Source organism: Chrysemys picta, chromosome 7, assembly GCF_011386835.1.
Source record: "Chrysemys picta bellii isolate R12L10 chromosome 7, ASM1138683v2, whole genome shotgun sequence".
Taxonomy (NCBI): domain Eukaryota; kingdom Metazoa; phylum Chordata; order Testudines; family Emydidae; genus Chrysemys; species Chrysemys picta.
This window is the reverse complement of record NC_088797.1, coordinates 70256569-70281238: the sequence shown is the minus strand read 5'-3', so window position 1 is coordinate 70281238 and position 24670 is coordinate 70256569. Positions and strand designations below refer to the sequence as shown.

The 24670-nt window shown below is 40.9% G+C and overlaps 1 protein-coding gene across 5 annotated transcripts in view; it reads right to left on the bottom strand.

The window, feature by feature from the left end:
• Positions 1-24670, bottom strand: part of BMS1 (BMS1 ribosome biogenesis factor) — a 43192-nt gene that overhangs the window by 5836 nt on the left and 12686 nt on the right. For 4 of the 5 annotated variants that reach the window (XM_065551743.1, XM_008170526.4, XM_024107227.3 and 1 more), the window contains exons 7-18: positions 22858-22979; positions 21791-21987; positions 20944-21083; positions 17460-18277; positions 16646-16747; positions 15104-15258; positions 13701-13782; positions 12592-12671; positions 9328-9510; positions 5504-5692; positions 4092-4272; positions 3435-3493 (exon numbers count right to left, since the gene is read on the bottom strand). In XM_065551743.1, the coding sequence (XP_065407815.1) occupies positions 3435-3493; positions 4092-4272; positions 5504-5692; positions 9328-9510; positions 12592-12671; positions 13701-13782; positions 15104-15258; positions 16646-16747; positions 17460-18277; positions 20944-21083; positions 21791-21987; positions 22858-22979 (2308 nt within the window). Of the gene's footprint in view, positions 1-3434; positions 3494-4091; positions 4273-5503; positions 5693-9327; positions 9513-12591; positions 12672-13700; positions 13783-15103; positions 15259-16645; positions 16748-17459; positions 18278-20943; positions 21084-21790; positions 21988-22857; positions 22980-24670 lie in introns of all 5 variants that reach the window. The other variant, XM_042856160.2, reaches the window with a different exon arrangement.

The window sequence follows — 24670 nt, the reverse complement described above, 5'->3', positions numbered from 1 at the left end:
CTCTCAGGGCTGGGTTAACAAAACAACGCCTCAAGAGTTACTACTGGGCTCGCCAGGGAGCGATCTGAATTCCTTAATATGTGGTGTAAGTGCATACAAGTGTACGTACAATAAAGGCATACCTACACTTGGAGCTAGGGTTGTGATTCCCACCTCACACAGACTTATTTGCACGAGCTCTCATGGATTTAGCATGCTAAAAATAGCAACATAGGCTAGCCATGCCTAGAACAAACTCGCCTTAATCCCCTGCTAAGTTCCTGTGCTGTCACTCACTGCAGCTACACTACTAATTTTTAGCATGCTAGCTCAACAACAGCTAGCACATGTACATCTGCGTGTGCTGGGAATTACAACTCTAGTTCTAAATCAGGGGTTCCCAAATCTTTTGCCTGCATGACCCCATTTTAAAACTTACTCTTTCCTATAACCCCAGACAGCAACATAGCAGCCAAAGAATCCAAGGAATTTACACATTAAGCATCTTATTTAATGATCTCTCAAGTGACACATGGGCTTGCGTGTTGCAACACAGCTTCTCAAAGTCTGGTGGCATGGTGGAAATTGCACCTCTAATCTCCAATGTGACATCAACGGTAGATTGATATCAGCCGATGGACACAAGTGTGCTGAACCCAGCTTCACACAAATATGTGCTTGTGCATGGCACCATCAGTTTCACAGTGCATGTTTGAGAGTGCAGGATATTCATTCTGGACAGTGAACAAGAACACCAGGAGACAAAGTTGGACATATGTTCCTCACAAGAATCAATCACAGGAAATTTCAATGAGCTATTTGATTTCAGCTGCTGGCAAGTCCATGGCATCAGGCTTACACTGAAAGGGGTGTCACATCCAATTATACTTTGTCACATCCAAGTTGTGGAAAAAGGATGAAAACCGTTCCTCCAGCTGGCTGTGATGCTCAGCCATCACCTGTGTGGGAGGCAGAAAAATTTCATTGTCAAATAGGAACTTGCAAAGCTGCGGGAAGAATTCATAGTTTGTCTTCAATAGATTATTCTTCCAGAAAACAATTTTCTTTATGAATCCTGGGATTCTATCACTCAGCTGAAGGATGTGGGTGTTTTTTCCTTGCAGACCTGTTTTCAATTCATTCAATTTCCCAAATGTATCTGTGACATAGGCAAGAAGGCACATCTCCCTTTGGTCACAAAGAAAATCAAAGAATTCACTCTTTTTGCAGTCTATTGCAGGGCATGCAGCTAGTCTCTCAGCTGAAAAAATCATCCCAGTATTTTTCCTCTCGAGAACCATAAACTTCAGTGTGGAACAACAGCACGTCATGATCAGACCCTATTTCTTCATACAGTTTTGCAGAGATGCGAACCTTGATGTAGTTCACAATAGATGAGACCTGCTGCAAAACTTCACCTAGCTCTGGACTCAGAGTTTTAGATGCTGGTTGGTCTCTGTGAAGTATGCAATGAATCCACACAGGAGACAGAGCAACTTTCTTTACTGAGGCACGCAGACCTGCTTTGTGGCCTGCCATAGCTGGAGTTCCATCTGTGAAAAAGCCCACCATGCGATCACATGGTATATTTTTGTCTTGCATGTAGCACATCAAACACTGTATTTCATGGCCCTCAAAAGCCAAGAAATTTGCATCATGGCACTCAGTGCTCACGTGAACTTGAAGAGCAAAAGCATCCGGGTTTTCCAGACGCTCCACCACTGTGTTTTCCTGATCTGCTGCTATTACTTCAAAAGCACACTGAAGCGGAGGATTGGAGAGTGGTATGGCTCTGAGATTGTTTGCCTTGTTTTCTTTGCACATTATGTTCACCATATTGATTGCAGCTCGCAAAATCAAAGTCTCTACAATTGCGAGAGGCTTCTTGGTCTGTGCGATGTGGTAATTCCTCTCAAATGCCTTTTGAGCTTGGTCAGAGACAGACATGGCTCTCTCGAATTGCAAATGTTGATGGGAAAGTTCGTTTTGGAGCTGGACAAGTGACTTTGTTTTTCCTATGTGGTCCTTGTGAAGCGTTTCCAAGTGTCGTTTAAGTTTATTAGGCTTCATGCTTTCACAAGATAACACTGTGTGACATAGCAGGCATTTTGGCCTTTCTTCGTTCTTGACTAAAACACTGCCAGAAGCTGGGAATAAGTGACGGGGGATGGATCACTTGATGATTACCTGTTCTGTTCATTCCCTCTGAAGCACCTGGCATTGACCACTGTCGGAAGACAGCATACTGGGCTAGATGGACCTTTGCCCTGACCCAGTAGGGCTATTCTTATTTTCTGATGAAGCCATAATTAAAGAAAGCCTCATCATTTGTGAGCACGTTTCTTGGACTCTTGTTTTTTGTTCATAACTGCATCAGTCGACTCTCTACTGGAGGCTGAAGCAGATACTATGCATAAAAATGAGTCCATTGTGCCTCTTATCACAAAGCAGAAAGAGGAATTCACTGTTAAGCACATGAGGCCAGGACTCAGGAAAGCTACATGTGGTGAAACTAGGGCAGCACAGAGACAGTGACTTACAATGATTCTTTACCCTTGAGTGCCAACAGGGTACTCAGAGTGGCATAAAAGAAGATAAATTCCCTAAGGTAGGGCCCATACAAGCCACTGCTGATTTCCATGTCAGAAAAGGCTAGCGCAGGCTCCTACCAGCTTAAGTAGAAAGGATGCTCTGTTGATGAGGCTGCTGCCCACAGTCAAGGATCTTCTGCATTCAAGTCCCTCAGCTGGATGCTTGCACAGCCACCTCCACATAGGCAAGGTGTCCAGACCTGCTCCACAAATGCCACACCAGGAGGCATCTGATCTACAAAATGGCAGTGCTCTGGTGAAGTGTCTGTGAAACAGGTCTGGACACGTTCAGGGGAAAGATGACATCGTCTTGCAGGCTGAAACTGATCCCCTGGACCTCCAAATCCAGCTGCTGATGGTGCGACCCACAGTTGGGAATCTGTGCTCTAAGTGTTACACATAGCCTAAATGTATACACAACCAAAAGCATACTTTAATATAGTATGCACACCACCGTTGATCAACAATGTTGAAGAGACACCCGTAATATTTCTGGCAAATAGGGTTTCAGATCAATCACAGTGCAGGAAAGAAACTCTTGTGTCAGGTATGTCACTGCTCTTCAGTTAATCTGATCTCACTATAATGAGGTTATCCTATACACTTGGAACATCAGCCCAGCAGGAGTAGGAATATATCACTCCATTCAAACCTTTACCAAATGAAGTATCTATCTAGCTCCTTCTCTATGTCTTCATCCCATGCTCATCATCACAGTATCTGAGTGCCTTACAAATTTTAAAAGATCTTCAAAGATCCTGTCATATCCTTGTTTTAGCATAAGTACGCTTTCCAATAAAATTCACTGTTTGATACAATGATCTACAGAAAGAGCCAAGTAACATTTTGTGATAATAAACCTACCGTTGTGCCACTGACTGACTGAATTGCCAAAAATCCTGTCCCTTGGGGAGTGATGGGGCCTAAAACCAAAGTTGAATAAAACAAATTATGACCTGTTTGGCTAGACAAGAACTGGCTATTGTTTAAAGGTAGTCTCAGAATGATGAAATAATATTAGCGTGTTTAGAATGATGTATTCTATATCCCCCACCAAAAAAAAAAAAAGACAGGTTAAACTAGTCATTCAGCACATTACTCACATAAGTAGTCCCACTTTGAAGTGAATGGAATTACTTGTGTGAGTGAAATAACTCCCATGAGCAAGTGTTTGCAGGACTGGGCCCTTAACATTCTCTCTCTTTCTGGACATACAGTCACCAGTTCCCCCTTGATGCAATATCCCAGCAGGCTAATCAGAATTTGACTGGAGCCCTGCATGAAGGAGTTAGATAGTTCCCTCTCGACCTCCCTTCTCTCTCTTAACCATACTGCACATTTGCTAATTCTTAGTATTATTTTATATCCTGTGGGGAATAAACATTTGTTTTAAGTGATTCTTCCTTTCCCCAAAGTTATCAGATGGTTATTTGTATAGGAAAATCCTAATGCCTCCTCTAAGGCTAGGGAGTTTTGCAGTTTACCACATGGTTGTAGATTGTAAATCTAAGTAATTCTTACCCCAAAACGTTGCTCCACAATGCATATGCTGTGGTGAATACTTAAGAAGCCTATGACGCCCGTTATGATCTTCAATGTAGTACATAGGGATAGTCTGAAATCGCCTCCACCCCAAGGAGAAGATTATAGGGTCCCGTGTTTTAAGTATCTTCTTATACCAACGATGTTTTTTCAGACGTAACTAGTTAAAAGAAAAGATTAACAATATTAAAAGCACAGAATTAGCCCTAATATCAGTGATTATTGAAGCAATTTCCATCCTTCCTAAATGCTTGTTTAACCACCAAAGAACTTTATTTTTTTAAAACATGTCTATTCGTGATGGTCAGGATGACAAACTAAGACAGCTGGCATTTCATCTATTTAAAATTTTTTAAAACTGTGTGTATACAATACACACACAGATTACATACATACACATACATCTATCTATCCCTTTTCCCAAACCTTTGATTGTAATTTGCCTTATTTAGACTTTGTCTAAACTAGCACTTTTGTCGGTAAAACTTTTGTTAGTCGGGGGATGAAAAAACACCCCAGTGAGCGACAAAAATTTCACTGACAAAAGCATTGGTGTGGACAGCGCTATGTCGACGGGAGATGCTCTCCCACCTACATGGCTACCGCTGCTCGTCAGGGGTGGTTTAATTATGTGGAAGAATTCTCTCCCTCTGGTATAGAGCAGCTACACGGGAGACCTTACACCTGTGCCACTGTAAGGTCTGTGGCGTAGACAAAGCCTTAGGCCAGGTCTACACTACCCCCCTAATTCGAACTAAGGTACGCAACTTCAGCTACGTGAATAACGTAGCTGAAGTTCGAAGTACCTTAGTTCGAACTTACCTTGGTCCACACTCGGCAGGCAGGCTCCCCCGTCGACTCTGCGGTACTCCTCTCGCCGAGCTGGAGTACCACAGTCGACGGCGAGCACTTCCGGGTTCGACTTATCGCGTCCAGACTAGACGCGATAAGTCGAACCCAGAAGTTCGATTGCCAGCCGCCGAACTAGCGGGTAAGTGTAGCCAAGGCCTTAGATTATAGACCCTAGGGAACTGCAAATGTGTTTGCATGAGCTTGTTCAGCAACTAGGAAAATGGGGGGAGGGGCCTCCTTGTTCTAATGTAATATAAATACCAAAATAACAAAAATGATAACATTTTCCTTCTGACCATCAAACCAGTATTAAAACAGGATAGCAGCCAAGTTACAATCTCAAACATTGGACTTTTAAATTAACCATGCCGAAAGCTCTCTCTTTTTTCAGCATAAGGACCTCAGATGAAGGATCTATCTCAATTTTTTTAGCTATTAATTACATTTGCCAAATAGGAAATAAAAATAAACAGCAATACCATGCCTACTGAATCACAGCTATACCACTATCCACAGCACACACAGCTTTGGCTCCATACCTGTACATATCCTACATTTCCTTCGCTGTTGCCTAAACCACCCAGGATGATTGGATAGTGAGGGTCAAAATTAAGCACAAATTCACATGGGATATTCTCAATCTCTATTCGAACATACATCCCAGGGCGGAAGCCCTCGTACTGAACTCTGGATTCATCATCCTGGTCTTCAAATTCAGCCCGATTAAGCTATGTGAGAAAGATGGAGAGGAAAAATTTTAATGGGTATGAGCAAGGCTTGTGCAGAAGGTTTCAGTTTTACTTGAAAAGCAAATTAACACTAATTTATGTGGTATCTGTCTGGATAGCCCTAATAGTTCTAGTAACTTACTTCAGAGTAACAGATGTCTGCCACCACAAATCCTTTCCTTTGCAGCTCCCTTTAGGAAACAGCAGATCCAGCTTTATATAGGAAAGTCTGAAACACATCTGGGCATGTTGCTCTACCCGGAGTACAGTGCCCAGAAGAAACAAGTGACTTTCTGGACAGATCCTTAGAATACTGAAGTTAGGGTAAAATTTCAAAAAGTGCCTAAAAAAAGTGCCTAAATAAAGCACTTGGAGGAGAGGAAGGTGATCAGGAACAGTCAACATGGATTCACCAAGGGCAAGTCATGCCTGACCAACCTGATTGCCTTCTATGATGAGATAACTGGCTCTGTGGATATGGGGAAAGCAGTGGACGTGATATATTTTGACTTTAGCAAAGCTTTTGATATGGTCTCCCACAGTATTCTTGCCAGCAAGTTAAAAAAGTATTTATTGGATGAATGGACTATAAGGTGGATAGAAAGCTGGCTAAATTGTCAGGCTCAACAGGTAGTGATCAACAGCTCGATGTTTAGTTGGCACCTGGTATCAAGCGGAGTGCCGCAGGGATCGGTCCTGGGGCTGGTTTTGTTCAACATCTTCATTAATGATCTGGATGATGGATGGATTGCATCCTCAGCAAGTTCGCAGATGACATTAAGCTGGGGGGGAGAAGTAGATACGCTGGAGGGTAGGGATAGGATACAGAGTGACCTAGACAAATTGGAGGATTGGGCCAAAAGAAATCTGATGAGGTTCAACAAAGACAAGTGCAGAGTCCTGCACTTAGGAAGGAAGAATCCCATGCACCGCTACAGGTTGGGGACCGACTGGCTAAGCAGCAGTTCTGCAGAAAAGGACCTGGGGATTACAGTGGATGAGAAGCTGGATATGAGTCAGCAGTGTGCCCTTGTTGCCAAGAAGGCTAACGGCATATTGGGCTGCATTAGTAGGAGCACTGCCAGCAGATCGAGGAAAGTGATTATTCCCCTCTATTCAGCACTGGTGAGGCCACATCTGGAGTACTGTGTCCAGTTTTGGGCCCCCAACTACAGAAAGGATGTGGACAAATTGGAGAGAGCCCAGCGGAGGGCAATGAAAATGATCAAGGGGCTGGGGCACATGACTTACGAGGAGAGGCTGAGGGAACTGGGCTTGTTTAGTCTGCAGAAGAGAAGAGTGGGGGGGGGATTTGATAGCAGCCTTCAACTACCTGAAGGGGGGTTTCAAAGAGGATGGAGCTCGGCTGTTCTCAGTGGTGGCAGATGACAGAACAAGGAGCAATGGTCTCAAGTTGCAGAGGGGGAGGTGTAGGTTGGATATTAGGAAACACTATTTCATTAGGAGGGTGGTGAAGCACTGGAATTAGTTACCTAGGGAGGTGGTGGAATCTCCATCCTTAGAGGTTTTTAAGGCCCGGCTTGACAAAGCCCTGGCTGGGATGATTTAGTTGGTGCTAGACCTGCTTTGAGCTGGGGGTTGGACTAGATGACCTCCTGAGGTCTCTTCCAACCCTAATCTTCTATGGTTCTAAATGATCTGGGCACCATAATCAGTTATGAAAATGGGATGTGAGCTCCTAAATCATCTAACACTTGTGCCCTATTTGAGGGCCTGTCTTTATCGGCGAGATGCTATGTGTACCTAAGGCTAGGTCTACACTACGGGGGGAGGAGGGGTCGACCTAAGATACACAAGTGTATTTTAGGTCGACTTACCTGGCTGTGAGGATGGCAGCGAGTCGACCGCTGCCACGCTGCTGTCGACTCCGCTTCCGCCTCTTGCCGCGGTGGATTTCCGGAGTCGACGGCAGAGCCATCGGGGATCGATTTTATCGCGTCTTCACTAGTCGATCCCCAATAGATAGATTGCTACCTGCCAATCTGGCGGGTAGTGAAGACGTGCCCTAAGATTCTATGTAATTAACAAAAGATCCTTGAAACTAACAGGAGGGTTCTTTCCCTCTGTTTTTGTACTGCTAGGAACATCTATATTTTGCTATGCCACTACCGATTGTTCTTGATGCTGTTTGTGCAGATGTTGGAGTCTAACATATAGGATAAATCCTGTGGTTCAAGTACATTTCTGAAGTCTTTGGATTTCTCCAATATACTTGGGCTCTCTCTCTCTCTGGCCTGTGTTGGCAATACACTGCTTGAGGATCACTAGAATACGTTTCCCTAACAGGCCTTAAGTGCAGGAGCTCTAAATTGGCTCTCTTTTTTACTGGAAGAGGCTTGTTTACATTTTAAGTGTTCTTATGCAAGCACATTAGAACACAAGGTCTAGTTGTTTGGTACTTATGTCAGAGACTAATGCAAACTGGTACAACTGAGTTAATGGCTAATCTGAGCAAGATTTTGTTAGATAAGATGGTGTACACTATGGGTCTCTTTTTTTTTTTTTAAATAACCTTACACTATGATATAAATCGGCAAGGTTCTTCAGAAAGATGTCAGTGTAATACAAAAAGCTATGTTAAAAACTACATTCAGGGTTTCATTTAACAACTAAACATTGCAGCAGAGTTACCAGTTCAAATTGTGTCTCAAACGTCTTTGAAAATGATCACCACACATCTGGAACAGAGGTTCTCACATTTTTCAAGTGTGGAGTACATTCTGATGTACATTTTGCCTTGTGGACACCTATTTACTTGCTTGTGATGCCTTAATATCCATATGGCAACCACAGCAATTGCTTAAAAGAATAAGTAATTATTAGCAAAGTATTTTTGTATTTTTAGCTGTAGTCAGTACAATAAAGATTTTGATCTCTTTAAAGGTAAATCACAGACTACACTTGCTTTTAATTTCATATCCCCTTCCCAGTTGATATTTCTTTCCATTGAAAACACCTACCACGTGACTAGCTAGCTCTCTGCAAACAACCATTAAGTGTTCCACGGACCACAGCTTGGGAACCCCTAAACAGCTAACATTTACACGGTAGCTTTAGGCGAGTGCCACGTTTTAGTAGCAATAATGACTCAATAAGTCAATTAAAAGGAAGAGCTTCAAAAGACTTAGTATTTTGTTTTTTAAAAAATGGTGATGGAATCACACTATTCACCCATTAAAAACATCCCTCTAAACGTATGGGGTTTTGCACATAAATGCTGAAAAGCTATCAGTGGTTGCTGAATCTAAGGGCTTGTCTACACTGGCACTTGACAGCGCTGCAACTTTCCCGCTCGGGGTGTGAAAAAACACCCCCCTGAGCGCTGCAAGTTTCAGTGCTGTCAAGTGCCAGTGTAGACAGTGCACCAGCCCTGGGAGCTGAGCTTAAAGTCACTCCAGTAAAGTCACCAGCACTGGGAGCTATTCCCCTGGTGAAGGTGGTTTTTTTAAGAGCGCTGGCAGAGCTCTCTCCCAGTGCTCTGCTGCGACTACATAAGCCACGTTAAAGCACTGCCGTTGCCAGTGAAGACGTGCCCTAGGAGTCCCCCAGAGAAAGAGTGCGTGGTACTTAAGAAGCTTCATAGTCAGACAAATAGCCAAGTTGACAGCTTGTACCTGAGCTTGTTTCTGCATTTCCCCTTTGAGATCATCGAAGTATGTGGCATCCCCTTCATCATATTCAGCATCAAACATCTCCTTCAATTTGCGTTTCTTGTCCATGCGCTTTTTCTTCTCCTCCTCCTCTCCTGCTTTGGGTTCTTTTCCTTCTTTATCCTCTTCTTCTCCTTCACTTCCAGCCTAGCAAGAAAGAGAAGACGCTTTTCCATCAATGTAGGCAATCCACCTCCCTAAACTGTGGTAGCTAAATCGAAAGAAGAGTTCTTGCATTGACCTTAACTGCATCTACAACAATGGCTAGGTCACACACACCTGTGCGCCACAGGTAGGTCAATCTAAATTTCAAGTGTAGACCAGGGTCTATTTAATAATGTTAACGGTCATAACCACAGCTTTTCATCCAAAAATGATAAACTATTTAATAATAAATTCACCAGATGGAGAAGGTCTTCAATAAGAAGTGGAAATGTGTTTCCATGGTCTCTCATTCCTTTTGTCCTCATCAGAAAGCTTTTCAAACGAATATTAAAATAAATGGTATTTTTATTGCTATGGATTGCATTTTTAATGTATGCCAAGAGTGCTTAGAGCTTGGAATTGGCATAATTTATCATTCTTAAGTTAAAATAAACATATTAATAAAAAAGAATGTGCATCAGGACTTGAATAATACACGAGTGTTGCCCATCAGGAGTGAGGTACTGTGCCAGAGATGATGGACTGGGGGAAGTTTGGACATTAGCAATAATTTCACAAATAAGCAAAAAAAATCTTCAATTAAAAAAAAAAAATCAAAAATTTGCAATATTTTCTATATCTTCAACATTTATTTGCCCAAATAAATTTGGTCCCTATTACTACAGATTAGCTCATGATTCCATTGTCAACTGAATTCACGTACTCTTCCAGAACATTGAATGCGCCTATACTTAATCCTCTTAACTTTTTATTTCCTGGTTTTCAGAGGTCTAAGGATAGACACTCTGTGCTCTGGAAGGGTACAAGGCACTGCCAGTGAACCTTAATTCTCCACTAACAAAGTTTTGGGGCAGTGAATTTTCCTTGTTTTTTTTTTTTTTTAGTAGGCGGTGATAAGGAGAGGACCATGATTGTGGGAGTGGGAAGGGCACAAGAAGGCTTCCTTGGAACCTTACTCCCACTCAGCTACCAGCTGTGCCTGTCTCCTGTCCCTTCCAGTAGTGTTGGAGAAGCCATGGGAAAAAAAGAGAAGATGGTGACTGATGGGCTAGGAAGAGCACGTCTACCAGCAGGAGGCGGCAAAACGGAGTGGAGGGAACCCCAGACTCCTCTTCAGAGGGAAGGGGCTCTGCACAACCCTCAGCAGCATAGGAGGGTGGCAGAGGTATGAAATGGTTCAGTCATCTCAGTGGGATGTTCTCAAATCAATAACACCACCCCAGGAAGATGAACAGAAGCTGATATAATAGCTCTTAGCGCTCCTCTCAGACTGATCCATTCATCTTAAAGTACCTTCTCCTCTTCCCTCTCTCAAAGTCTATCTCAGTTCCTATTGTGGAATACCAATTCCCCAGACAATTTTACTTCGCAGGTAAGCTTTAGAAAAATTTCATTACTGCAGTCAGCTCTTTATCTGAAATCAATCCTGAGCAGATGATACCAGTTTGGGAAGGATCAGAGCCATAGTTTGAGGCCCAAGTGTGTACAGAAAAAATTATAAGAACTGTAATATTTTCATGTCATGCATTTTTTTTAAGGGAGCTGCATCTCAGAACCACTAATCCTACCCTGGACACACCATGAGGCACAGTAATTTGAAAATAAGTATGTAGATTTCAGAGTACTTAGAAAAAATCACATTTTAAACAATAAACTAGTCTCATCCTTACCCATTGTGGAGCTATTGCTTCAATATAATAGCAAGGTGCATTTCCCAGTATCTCTCTCTATATATTGCTCAACAAAGAACTACTCAGGCAGGTTTAAACAGAAGTAATAGGATGACATTAAGCAAAGAACAAATTAGACTGAATATCAGAAAAAATATATATAACAGTGAGATCTATGAGACAGTGGAATAGTCCCTCCAGAGAAATGGTGGAAGCCCATTGTTTGAAGTCACCAAAGAATATACTGCAGGGAACAATCCTGTATCAGTCAGGGTTAGGTGGGCCAAATAGAAATTAGAAATTGGACAGAAAAAACTATGATTCCATGAAAGATCAAACGCTGGGTGAAATTCATCCACCTGGGACTAGCGCAAGGCCTCATCACCAAGTAGGTGCCACAATAGCCCTCAAAAAAGGGCTGGCTTTCTGTAAAAAGGTGAATGTCACCAATACAAAGGTACACTCTATATTACTATGCCTTGCAAAATTAGAAAGCCCTAATGATGACAAACTTAAAAGCAACATAGCACTAACATAAAACAAATTTCCCCATCATTATTACGAGACCAAGTTTAGAACCGTGCCCTTTCCCATAAAATGTATATTGCACAATACTGATCTCAAAGCATGTAGGCCTGATCTACCCTAGAAAATTAAGTCAGCTCAACTACGTCATTCAGGGGTGTGAAAAATCCACACATCAGACTGGAGTAGTTAAACCAACCTAACCCCAGTGCAGATAGTGCTAGATCGACAGAAGGTGTAGGTAGCGTCTACAGTGAAGCGCTGCAGTGGCACAGCTGTGCCTCTGGAGCATGGTGTAGACAAGCCCATAGACTAGGGCATGTTACATAGCAGCATTTAACACTACAGCATAAATTCACTTTGACAACTTTTGTCTGTGATCCACCCTAATCTTCCATTTGTTTTCCACTATTTTATGACACTACTTAGGAAAAAACAACATGAAAATACAAGGTATTAGCAGTCAGGATCATGTTCGACTTGTACCATCCATCACCCACAAACTTGATTTTCAGACCCAGCAAGTTGATTAAGCCTGCCCTCTACTGTGAACTATGGTAAATTGATTTCTGCTCCCCTACAATTATGAGCTCCATGTAAGGAATAATATAGTTTATTTGATCCCCTGAAATTAAAAGCACATCTGATCCTAATGAAAATAAAAGAAAGGAGACTGTATCTATTTCATTCCAGTCTCTCAGACACCAAAATGTTCTCTTCATTACAGCAGCCTTGTTTCTACTGATTTACGAGCGACTTTCCAGTTGGGCTACGAAGCTGAAGGATGTTCTAAACAGAACAACCCACCATGCAGAGAAACACACATTAAATGTGAGCAGTTGATGAACAATCAAGCTAGAGATCATACCTCATCATCTCCTCCTGCTGCTGGTTTTCCTTTGTGCACAACCCCTGTTTCAAGGTCTTCAAAATCACCATACAGTTCTTCTGTAAATACAGCAGCCAAGAAATCCGTAAGTTAGCAACATTTTTGCACTGCTCTGTAACACTTCTAAGCCCTTTGTTATTTTGTGCATATTTATTTCTCACTAATACTTCACATTTTGGTTGCTGTAAGATTTATCACATTTTCTTCCCACCACTTTTCCACATCCTGTAGAAAGTGAGCAGCAATCCAGCTTTTCAGTAGCTCTTCCTTTTGGAAATGCACCATCAGCAACCTTCTTCACACATCTCCAGCTCCTCAAAATTCAAGTGAAGTTCTGCATCTCTCAAAGTGAAAGCCACACAATTGGAAGCCACCCTATCATTATCTCTGCTTAAACACTGCCCGCTAAGTTATCAGCAAAGCAACCTGAGCCTCCAGCTTCCATCAGGATGTGGAGGCAGACACTGCAGGGAGAGTAAAAATCTAAAATGGATCCAGTAATTTCAAAAAGGTTTTAAAAAATGGAAGTTTGCTCTACAAAAGTTATTAATAGTCAAACAGTTTGCTTTGGAGATAATAAAATTATATTTGAAATTAAAAACAGTATCTCCATAAATTCTCCAACACTAAAATTCCAACTTTTCAGCAAGGCAAAGAGACAAGACTTACTTTCTGCAAATAGGATTTCTGTTCATTTCAATCCCATCTGTTCAAAAGGAACAGCTAAGCTCACCTACAAAACTGAAAGCCGATTATCTCTAAGTGTAAGCCAACCAGCCATGAGTGGGGATTCTATTTTCTATTCTATATGATAAACAGATTCTATATTCAAAGAGTGTAAACTGTTACCTATCTCAATCTGCTATTTCTCTCCTCTTTGTGCACAGATGGATACCAGCTATAGTAATAAAATCAGTTAATGCTTGCATAGTGCTTCAAATATGTAAAACAGGTAGAGAACTTGGCAAGGGTGTTACTAATGTAAAATGTTTTTAAATACATAACAGAGTTTTGGGTTAAATATTAAGTCACAGCATTCACTAGAAGTTCTTCCTCCATTAGTCATATTCTAAGAGCATCAAACCTACCATCTTCCTCCAGCAGTTTTGCTGCATCTTTATCTGCTTCCCACTTTCCTGTTACAAAGCAGTCTCGAATACTGTTCATAACCTGTAAAATGAAAGTGTTACTTGTACACTTCTCACAACTACAAAGCACTTCAACAGCTGACACACTTTGTCTGTAATACTTGTTCTGGCTTAGAGAGACAGCTTGCTCTCAGCCCATTTGCTATCCCAGGGGTGGGCAAACTACGGCCCGGGGGACACATCCAGCCCTTCAGATATTTTAATCTGGCCCTTGAGCTCCCCCAGGTAGGGGGGTCCAGGGCTTGCCCTGCTCTGACGCTCCAGCCAGGGAGCAAAGTCAGGGGCTTGTCCTGTTCTGTGGCTCCTGGAAGCAGCGGCATGTCCCCGCCTCCAGCTCCTACACTTAGGGGCAGCTAGGGGTTTCCGCACGCTGCCTCTGCCTTAAGCACCGCCCCCGCAGCTCCCATTGGCCTCAGTTGCCAGCCAATGGGAGCTGCGGGGGCGGTGCCTGCAGATGGGGCAGCACACACAGCCACCTAGCCGTGCCGCTGCGTAGGAGCCAGAGGGGGGACATGCTGCTGCTTCCGGGAACTGCTTGTGGTTAGCGCCACCTGGAGCCTGCACCCCTGACCTCTCCCTGTGCCTCAACCCTCTGCCCCAGCCCTGATCCCCCTCCCACCCTCTGAACCCCTCGGTCCCAGCCCAGACCACCCTCCTGTACCCCCAACCCCTCATACCTAGCCCCACCCCAGAGCCTGGACGCCCAGTCGGAGCCCTCACCCCCTCCCGCACTCCATCCCCCCAATTTTGTGAGCATTCATGGCCCGCCATACCATTTCCATACCCAGATGTGGCCCTCTGGACAAAAAGTTTGCCCACCCCTATGCTATCCACATCGTAACACAACTATCAAAACTGTCTTCCTGGCTACCTCCACAGAGAGTTGGAGGAGACTGAATTAACCTCTCCCTACCCCCAGAAATCATCCTGCCAGAAAAAAGCAAAAGCTCATTAACTTTTGCACAAAGTCAGCACAGAAGTTTACAGCCTCTGGGGTAACCATTTAGTGAATAAATAATATGACATCAGTCATCACAGCAATCCATCCAGCATCTTTCATTATCATTAAGTTTACTTACTTTAACTTCCCCTTCCTATTTAAAAGCAAAAAACCTAAGATCCTGTTTGTGCGTAAATGTCTCTGGTGAGGATAAAGAGGAGATGAGAATTTCTGAAGACGACACATAGGCAGAACTGTCTGTAATTCATATGAGTTAGTTTCATGTCTCCATGACATATCAGAAGTTCTTTATTAGGGTAATTCAAGACTGGTGTAAGTGGATACATACTGGACGTGCTCCTAAGGATACAGAATGTAAGAGCTGTCGCTCCAAAAGCAGTACCTCATCTAAATCCCAATCCTGGGGGGTTTCCACTGGAAATTTGGAGCAGTCAAGGGCATTAGCCTTTTGTTTGGATTCTTTGTCAGGACGGCTGACGTGGAACAGCCCTCCAAGCTCTTCATCAGCATCATCTTCTTCATCGGCATCCTCAGCCACTAAATAAAATGCCATAGTTAAAAGCATCATCTGCAAATCATATGTATTTATTAGATTAATCAAAAACTTCTCTTGCTCCATAAATCTTTAAATGCCTGATGTAGTTCGAGGAAAGAGGAATTAAATCATAAAAGTGGTGTATTAGTAAGGAGACCAGTGTTCCAACTTGTATTAAGAAAGCAGAAAAACTAATACATTGTTTGATTCCCTTATAGAGAAAGCAGCAGCAAGTGAATTATTCTATATTGAGATCAGAACCCAAAGGCAGGTCTTTAGTTGGAGAACTAATTAGACGGGACATGACGGTGGGAAAAAATATATTCCACATGTAAAATTTCACATACTTTAACGGAAAAATCAGGTGCCTTGCGGATGATTGGATTTATCTGAAAAATCTGTTCTTTGATTAAGCAATTGTGATGTCTTTGTTCAACACCATATGTAACACAAAATTAATAAAACAAAACAAAACCCAATCTATTAGAAAAAGGCTGTCTATTTCTCCAAAATCAAATCCCATTTGTTTTGTACCAGTCTGCAAACTGCTAACACTGGGTTTGTGAATTTATTGGTAATTTCTTAGGGCATTATACTGCAAATCTTAGTATGCAGAACTCCCAGTAACGTCAACAGGAATTGTACATGTTTAGGGGCCAGTCTCTTGCTTGGAAATGTATCCGTTTATGAATTAAACAGGGTGCATACATCATGTAAATGACAGCTTTATCTTCACTTTAAACTAACTGCCCGATTCTTGACAAATTACCATCATTATCTTAAAAAATACACTTTATAACAAACATCATAAATTTAACTTCATTCATAATCTGAATGAACACTTTTCTCACCTTTCAAGGAAGGCTTGGTTAATTTTAGACAAAATTCATTGAGGACAGCAAAAATCTCACCTGATTAGATAGATCATAAATAGCCAGTTGCCAAAATAGGTGGTATGTGCACAGCATCTACTACTAGATTTTTTTTATTTTTAAAAAGCTGAGCTTAAATGTTTTGGAAAAATACTATATACCAAAGGGAACTTAACACACTTTCTATCCACCTGGAAAAATATTGCTGTATCTCAAAAAGGAAGGACCCAACAAATATATGTTTAGCAAGCCTCTGGATGAATACTAGGTCAAACTAGCCTAAGATATGTTTAATTAGGAGAACAAAATTCTCTTTTTATATAGGAAAACTAAATGTGAACTCCTGTTACCAATAAGGAGAGTTAAATCCATTATTTCCTCATTCACCCATGGAAGAGTAGACTCCAAAAGCTATGGCTAACTGATATGGCTATGATTAAAAGGCTATACAGGGATCAGAGCAATAGCATCATGATGCTGGGAGAGAAACTTATACTTATACACATGGGATTTTTACCTGTTCCATAAACAAGTTTGCGAAGGTTGGGAGCCGACTGTTGTTGTCTCAGAAAAGCCTCGGCTGCCTTTTGGGTAAGGTCTTCCTTCCACTTAAGTGCACCTGAAGAGGGCAGGGGGGGAGAGAGAGAGAGAGAACACTGTAAATTCCTTCCTCCGCTGGCAATGTATTAGACTAAGGGACCATCTGCAGTAGGGAGAAAACTTAAATAGGGAGTCAATTATAATACACTTAAAATTGGTAGATAGGATCAGGACTTTAACCTCGTTATGTGACACAGATATACATGGATGGCTCTAATTTTTCATCCTGTATTGTAACACGCTCCGGTGATTTGGTTGGTTTTGCAGTGTAGATGGTTCCTAACTTTTGAAGGAATAAAAGGGTAAAAGAAAGATTAAGACCAGAGCCTGCAGACTAAACTAGACTATTTTCATCATCATAAATTCACCACTGACACTGATTACATCTGTTAATAAAAATCACTGAAAGGTGGTTTACTTTTTCCAAATACAATACAGAAGTTTCACTTTTTTGAAAACTTATCACAGTAAAGATAACAATTTTGCATGTCTTTAGGGCCTTTGATCAGAGAACTCTATAAAAGCTAGGTATTATCAATTTTACTGTCTGGGAAACTGAGGCTTAAGCAGACAATCAATGGTTTACAAAGGAATATAACCCAGGTCTCCTGAGATGCAGTTTCCTGCTCTAGCTACTGGACAACACTACTTCCCAAGGAGGAGGAAAAAAAAAAAAAAAAGACTGCCTCCAGCAATGAACAGTAAAGGAAAATGAGAAATTGAAAATGTACCTGCTGTGTCTGCAGAAAAGTCATTTTCTTCTCCATACTCCTCTTCCTCTTTCAGTAGATTTTCAACATCATCACCACCATCCTCATCTTCTACAGCCTTCGATTCAGCCCATTCAACACCATCTACATTCTTCTCTGGAGCATTCTGAATCCCTTTCCTATCTGACTCTTCAGCTTCTGAGTCATCATTTAATCTTTCTTCTTCCTCCTCTTCCAGGGAGGATCCTTCAGCATCAGATTCAGATGCCTCTTCAGCTGTGCAGTTTCCAGAATCTGTAGTGGGAACCACTTTTTTACCCAAGCGGTGATCTAGGTTATGATTCTCTCTTCGTTCTTTATCTTCCCTGCCTAATTCACAGGGTGTGAATTTACTTATTTGTCTGCTCGAAGATTCAGAATCGCTGTCTGAACTTTCCTTTTCATCACTCTCTTCTTCATCTCCATGGTCTTCTGCTTCTTCCTTGCTTTCATCAAGGTCAGTTTCCCCTTCTTCCCCTGAACTCATCTCAAGATCATCATCACTATCAGCAAATGCTGGCAGTTCCACTGCAGTTTCTTCTGTAGTCTCCTCTCTTTTCAGACGCTTGGCACTCCTGAGACCTAGCTCTTGCCCTGGTACCTCTTTGTCACTTTCTCCCTCAACATCATCATCACCTTCACCATCTTCACTTCCATCCATCTCGTCCTCAGACATTTCTTCATTTTGACCCTCCTCTTCATCACTTGCTCCATCATCATTTTCTTCTTCAAACACTGCCTTCCGACGTACTCTCCCAGTCTTCAAATCAATTTGTCTCTCTTCTTTTGGCATCACAAATCTGCTTTCCCAATGGAGAACAAGATAAAAAAAAAAATGCAATTGGCTTTAATTAAACATTTGATGTCACCAACAAATACTGTAGAACATTTTGGTAGGGTGACCTCAACAGAAGCATGGCTACCTGTGCCATTAAAACAAGTGGCAACACTGTCTGACTTAAAGAAATCTCTTAGTTCAAGAAGCCTCATTGTGGTAATGTCACAACTAAATTAGTGATTCTTCACTGTTGTCCACTAGTTTAGACTGAGTGCCTGCACTAAAGTTGTTTGTTTGTTTTTACTGAAGATTATGATTGCCATGCTCCCAGGACCCTCACAAAAACCAAAAATGTATCACATGTTGCTATGTGAGTGAATTATTTAAAAAAAAAAAAAAAAAAAGGAAGGAAGGAAGGAAGGAAAAATGGACTGTGTTCAATGGTGATGGAGTCTCAATCCTTTCTAATTTGGGGATAAATACTGTTTTATATGGAGAAATAAATGAAAAAACTATTGTTGTATGCAATGCTGTTGTAGCCATGTCCGTCCCAGGATATTAGACAGACAAGATGGGTGAGGTAATAGCTTTGATTGGACTAACTTCTGTTGGTGAGAGACACTTTAAAGCTTAGGCTAGGTCTACCCGACACACTTTATTCTTGGGGGAAATCTGCATCAAAAAATTAAAAATTCTGTGCACAATATTTTAAAATTCTGCATATTTTATTTGTCAAAATACCACAATATAATCACACCAATTTCAGGGATAGCTCAGTGGTTTGAGCATTGTCCTGCTAAACCCAGAGTTGTGAGTTCAAGCCTTGAGGGGACCATTTAGGGATCCGGAACAAAAATCTGACTGGGGCTTGGTCCTGCTTTGAGCAGAGGGTTGGACTAGATGACCTCCTGAGGCCCCTTCCAACCCTGATATTCTATGATGCGGAGGGAGGAGAGGGAGAATACGGGGTAGCAGGTTATAGATTGTTGTAAGAAGCCTTAAAATCCAGTATGTCTATTCAGTCCATGAGTTTTTAGAGTCTAGCAAGACTAAAAATCCAAGCTCACCATCAGAAGCAAGCTCCCCTTAGACCAGGATATAACTCAAAGCGGCACCAGACCCTGCCAGAACAATAGATGCAAAACCTGCAAACATATTTCCATTGCTACAATGATCGACACCCAGCACAACACACTTTTCAAGATCCCTGGGACCTACACATGCCTATCACAACATATGATGTACCTCATCCAGTGAATTAAATGCCCCAATAGCAACTGTGTCAAGGTGAAACCAGACAATTACTATGCTACTATGCTTTCAAATGAACTCACACAGGAAAATGATGAAAGACAAAAACACCACATCACCTATGGGTGAACACTTTTCACAAAGTGAACACTCTTTATCTGACCTATCAGTCCTATTCCCTAAGGAAACTTGCACAACACTTTCAAAAGGCGCGTCTGGAATCTTAACTTCATAACTTTGCTAGACACTAAACATCACGGACTGAAGAGAGACATTGGATATATGGCTTTTTACAATAATCGACAACCCACCAGCAACCCCCTATACTGCTGCTTTCCCACCCTCCTCTCTTCCCTACCAGAAGGGTGTTAACAGAAGGGTCACTTCTTCTTGAATGGTCCCTTGAAATGTGTGTTAGCTACTTATCCTAAGCAATCTGTTCTACCTTGTATTTAGCTGTGGTGCTCTGAGCCCTGGGTCTACACTCCACCCCTGAGCGGTGTAGTTACACTGACCTGAACAGTTAAATAGAGTTAAAGGCAACAGATAACAGTCTTATAATGGGAAGTGGTAAGCAATCTATCTGTAGGGTGGCATTACTAACTTCTTCTATAATTAGAAATATACTCCTGGAGCAGATTCTGAACATCACTTTGAAGTCCGCAATCCCAGAGTTGCTCAAACAAAGACCAGTGATATTTACAACCATGATTACTTATCTTCCAGAAGAAACAACACTAACCAGAGAAAGTGCAAATAAAGCTTGGATTTCTTTTCCTCTTAAGACCTGACAAAAGGAGAACCTTGTACTGATTATTCCATTCTGAAAAGTTAATACCTAATGGATAATCATAATTTACTGTGCCCAAAAATAGAAATGTCCAAGAAAAGAAGAAAAAATAGATGCATGTCTGAAGGTGAAAGCAAATATACTCCTGTCCTACAATTATTTCTCCTATAAACATCCATGTCCACATCCTGAAGCATCCTTACTCCCATGCCCACCTATTTTTTAGTTGAGGTTGAATTATGTTTTCCATGTTTAGGGGAGGACTGCTACAGAAAAGAGTAGGAAACTCTGAAACTGTGCTTTTTAACTCAGAAGACAAGTTCAAACCCTGATAAAATCACTACTGAAAATAAGTGTGATGATCTCATCTTAATCTGGTTCTAATGAAGGTGTGGGAACAGAGTCATGAAGTTTAAACAGGTCTGCTTTAAGTTTCAGAGCTCCATACTCCCTTTTCTCTTCTACAATAAACCTCTCCCAAATTCTTTCTGTGCATCTGCCATGCAAGCAAGCCACACACCTTTAATATCAGCCCACTGAAACAGCTATTAATTAAGATACACAAATGGCCAAAGCTGTTGCCTGTGTTATGCCTCTTCTAGTCAAGTTGTTCTGTCTCCCACTGCTCGGTAAAATTCAAAACTTACTCTTGGTTTTCCACATCTTCTGAACCTAATGGTTTGGAGTCCATGAAAAGAGACACTTTGCTTGAAGCCATCTTAACATCGATGGTGGAATGTGTGGAGATGAGGCTCTGGACTAGTTCATGATTTGGTCTCACTTCTTCCTGACAAACCAAAAGATTTTTTTCTGTTTAACAGATCAATTATGCAAATATCTATTGAACAATCAACAAATTGATAAAACTGCCTAAAAATGGGCAACAGGAACAGACTCAATATTAAACCATGCAAATTACAGAGATGGGCTCCTTACCAGTGTGTAACAAACATACTGTACATTTAATATTATTTTAACTCATGCACCATAATATTTGAAATGGTCTAAGTACAAGACAGAAAAAGTTCTAGCTCTGCCTCGGAGAGCAACTTCCTTGGATGACATACAACCACTCTCCCCCAATTTCCTCACCTGCAAAATGAGACTAAATACATGGGCCCTGCTCTCAGGGATGGCATGACACTTAGCTCATTTCTCTTCAGATACTTTCCGAGCATTAACTATGTAAGTATTTATTATTAATTACTTCCTTAGCTGTTTTCCACAGCTTTTGAGAGAGGGAAATTGGGAAAAAACAAACAAAAACTATTTTGTTTCTCAATCACTGTAGTAAGAAAGGTTGTTAAATAAGATATTTAAGGATAAGGATATGTTTGCATATCATTTGGGTTGATGATGTTTCTTTAAAAAAAAAAAAATCTAAACCAAAACAAAACGACTGTTTCCAAGCACCGTTGCTTTGCCTCTTTAGCTCTTTAGGCAGAAACTATATTCTACTGGAGAACAGAGAACTCAAACAGACTTTCTCCTCACCTCTTCATCTTGATGAGCATGACTTCCACCAAGGTCAATATAAACAGCATCTTTGTCATACACTACACCTCCAACTCCTGACAGTGGGGCATAAATAAGTTTATCCTTCTCATTTAAGGAACGCTTCTTCTGCTGTTCAGGAAGTGCACAGGGGTCTGGCAGGAAACTCACATCGCTCACAGTAAAGTCCCCTACACCTGGGGTGACGGACAAGGAAGAAAAGGATTTTGACAAAGCTCTGATTTAAAAAAAAAAAAAAAAAACCTGTACAATTCACCATAAAGAGGTAAAGGGGCTCTATTGTGGCATGCAGTGATTTAACATCAATGGTACACTGCAAAGATAAACCACATGCAATACTTTTAAGACCTACCACTAAGTCTGGAAAACATTCTACAAGTTAATCAGCTAGTGGACTATAAACCACTGGCAACACACTCCTTTAAATATACACTTGCCTTCATTACTAACATCATCTCAGCATTGTTAAAAAGAAAAAAACTTAAATCATTAATGACAGGTTTCAGAGTAGCAGCCGTGTTAGTCTGTATCCGCAAAAAGAACAGGAGTACTTGTGGCACCTTAGAGACTAACAAATTTATTAAGCATAAACTTTCGTGGACTACAGCCCACTTCTTCGGATGCATATAGAATGGAGATTCTAATAAATTTGTTAGTCTCTAAGGTGCCACAAGTACTCCTGTTCTTTAAATCATTAAGTTATTAATTAGTATTCATTTATTACACTATGTAAAACTTTTCATTTTAAATAAGCCTAACTTACTTTTCACTATTGACACTACCTTTTTTGCATTTCAATCATCCTAGAGATCTACACTGATCAATTTCATTTTCTGGTTTTCGATGCTAGTACATTGTTATTGTGTTTAGATTTAACACTGCACAAAGATTTCTCAATTAAAAGTTTTACAAAATACTAATATTAAAATATTAACTACAGCATGGTGGTCTTTTACAGATGTAAACTATCCCTTTAACAGTAATAGCATTACAAGCTATAAATCAGCAAAATAATTATAAGAATTTTAAGAGATTGGATATATTACCTGGCATGTGAATTTGGCTTTTGTTTTTTAGGTATGCCCCTCTTAAGTAGCCATAAAGTGACACCTTTCTGTCACACTTTGGATTGACTCGAACATCTTCTGGGTTTGTCAAGTCTTCCATTCTAGGGAATATCAGAAGAAATATTAGAAATATATTTTCTCAACTATCATCTTCCATAAAGAAAAGTACTGAAGCAAATTGTTGCACTTGCTATATTAAACTATTATTGCAGCTTTATTTAAAAACAAAAACAAAATCACAAACATTGTATAATCTCATTATTTGAAATTTTCAGTGTTTGATAATAGGAACACAGTAAGGCACACTGTCATGTTAAAGTCATTTTTTTTAAAAAAGATTCTTATGTGTTGAATATTTTAGACGATAATTTTATTTTTAAATGTATAACATTTCATCTAATATTACACCTCTGAAAGATTAAATGTGTGTTCATTTGGGGCATTTCTCCTTTCTCTGGGGGCAGAAAGGGAAAACAGCTGAGTCCGTTTCATTTTTGTTTATAGTCACTTTCTAGCCAATTTCGCTTTTAGGCTCTCATGTACAATAATATTAAGCAAACACCTAAAACTGGAACTGGAAGATTCGAGAATATTTTTTATTCGTTTTCCCAAATGTGCTCTGTGCATTTCAGAGAACTTTGTGCATCATCCTTCTAAGTACTTCTCCGACCACATCACTTGAGCATTGCCCCTGTATTTAAAAGCAAAAAACAAAATGTCTGTTTTTTTACTTCTTTCCCAAATTGCAAGAAAAATATTCTGATCAGTTCATAGGTATTTTTCCCCATTCATTTATGCATGAATGGGACTTTGAAAGAAGAAAGGTTGTTGGTTTTTTTATTGATTTTGGTTAATCTCTTCCAAGAGCAAGCTAGGTCCAGCTCTTCTGAAAGTTCAGTCTTCAGAACTCACAAGCTTCCCCTTCCCATTTTGGTAGACAGATTCATTGTTCCAATGGAACCTAACTGCTGTGTGAGATCATGGACACAGAATGAGAGACAATCTCTCAGGTGGCTAGAGCCAATCCCATGGAGAGCTTTGAAATTCAGGATAGAGACCTTGAAGTAGACTCTGTATTCAATGGGGAGCCATTCCAGTGATTAGAGATCATGGTGATATGTTCACTGTCTGCTGCTAAGCTATTGGGATGCCGTGCTTTCAGAGAAGTTCAACAAAATCAAGCAGCAATTCTGTTTAAATGTTTTATGGACAGTGTTCAAGTATCCTGTAACATTCTAAATACGCATTTAGTGCCTCATCCTACAAGTCTGTGAACAAATCAAGCTTACACTGAAGTCACCAGGCCAAGTTTACCACTGACTTAAGTGGCCTCAGCTCCACGGAAGTCAGATTGCAAATTATTATAACTGATTTTTAAATCAGTGGGGTTGCACTCATTTTGAGCAACAAATACCATGCACCAGCTGCCACAGTAATGGATAAATCCATAAAATTCTAGCTAGACAATAAATTGGTCATTTGCATGCCCAACAGTTACATAACTGTGCTTTTAAAATATCTTTTTTCAGAAGTGTACAGGAACAGAATTACACCATTCCCTCATACTGACATGAGTGGAGCTGCGTGGCTAAACTTACATGCAGAGGATTGAAAATACACCTCTTACACCACTGATTTCCCCTCATTTATGTCAGTAATAAAAAAGAGATTAAACTTTAACTTAGCCATTATCAAATCTCTGGCACTCTCAACTGACTGGCTGTTAAATTCTTATAAAAACAGAACATGGGGGTGGGAGTGCAGAGGACAAACAGAGAATTGAGGAAAAAAG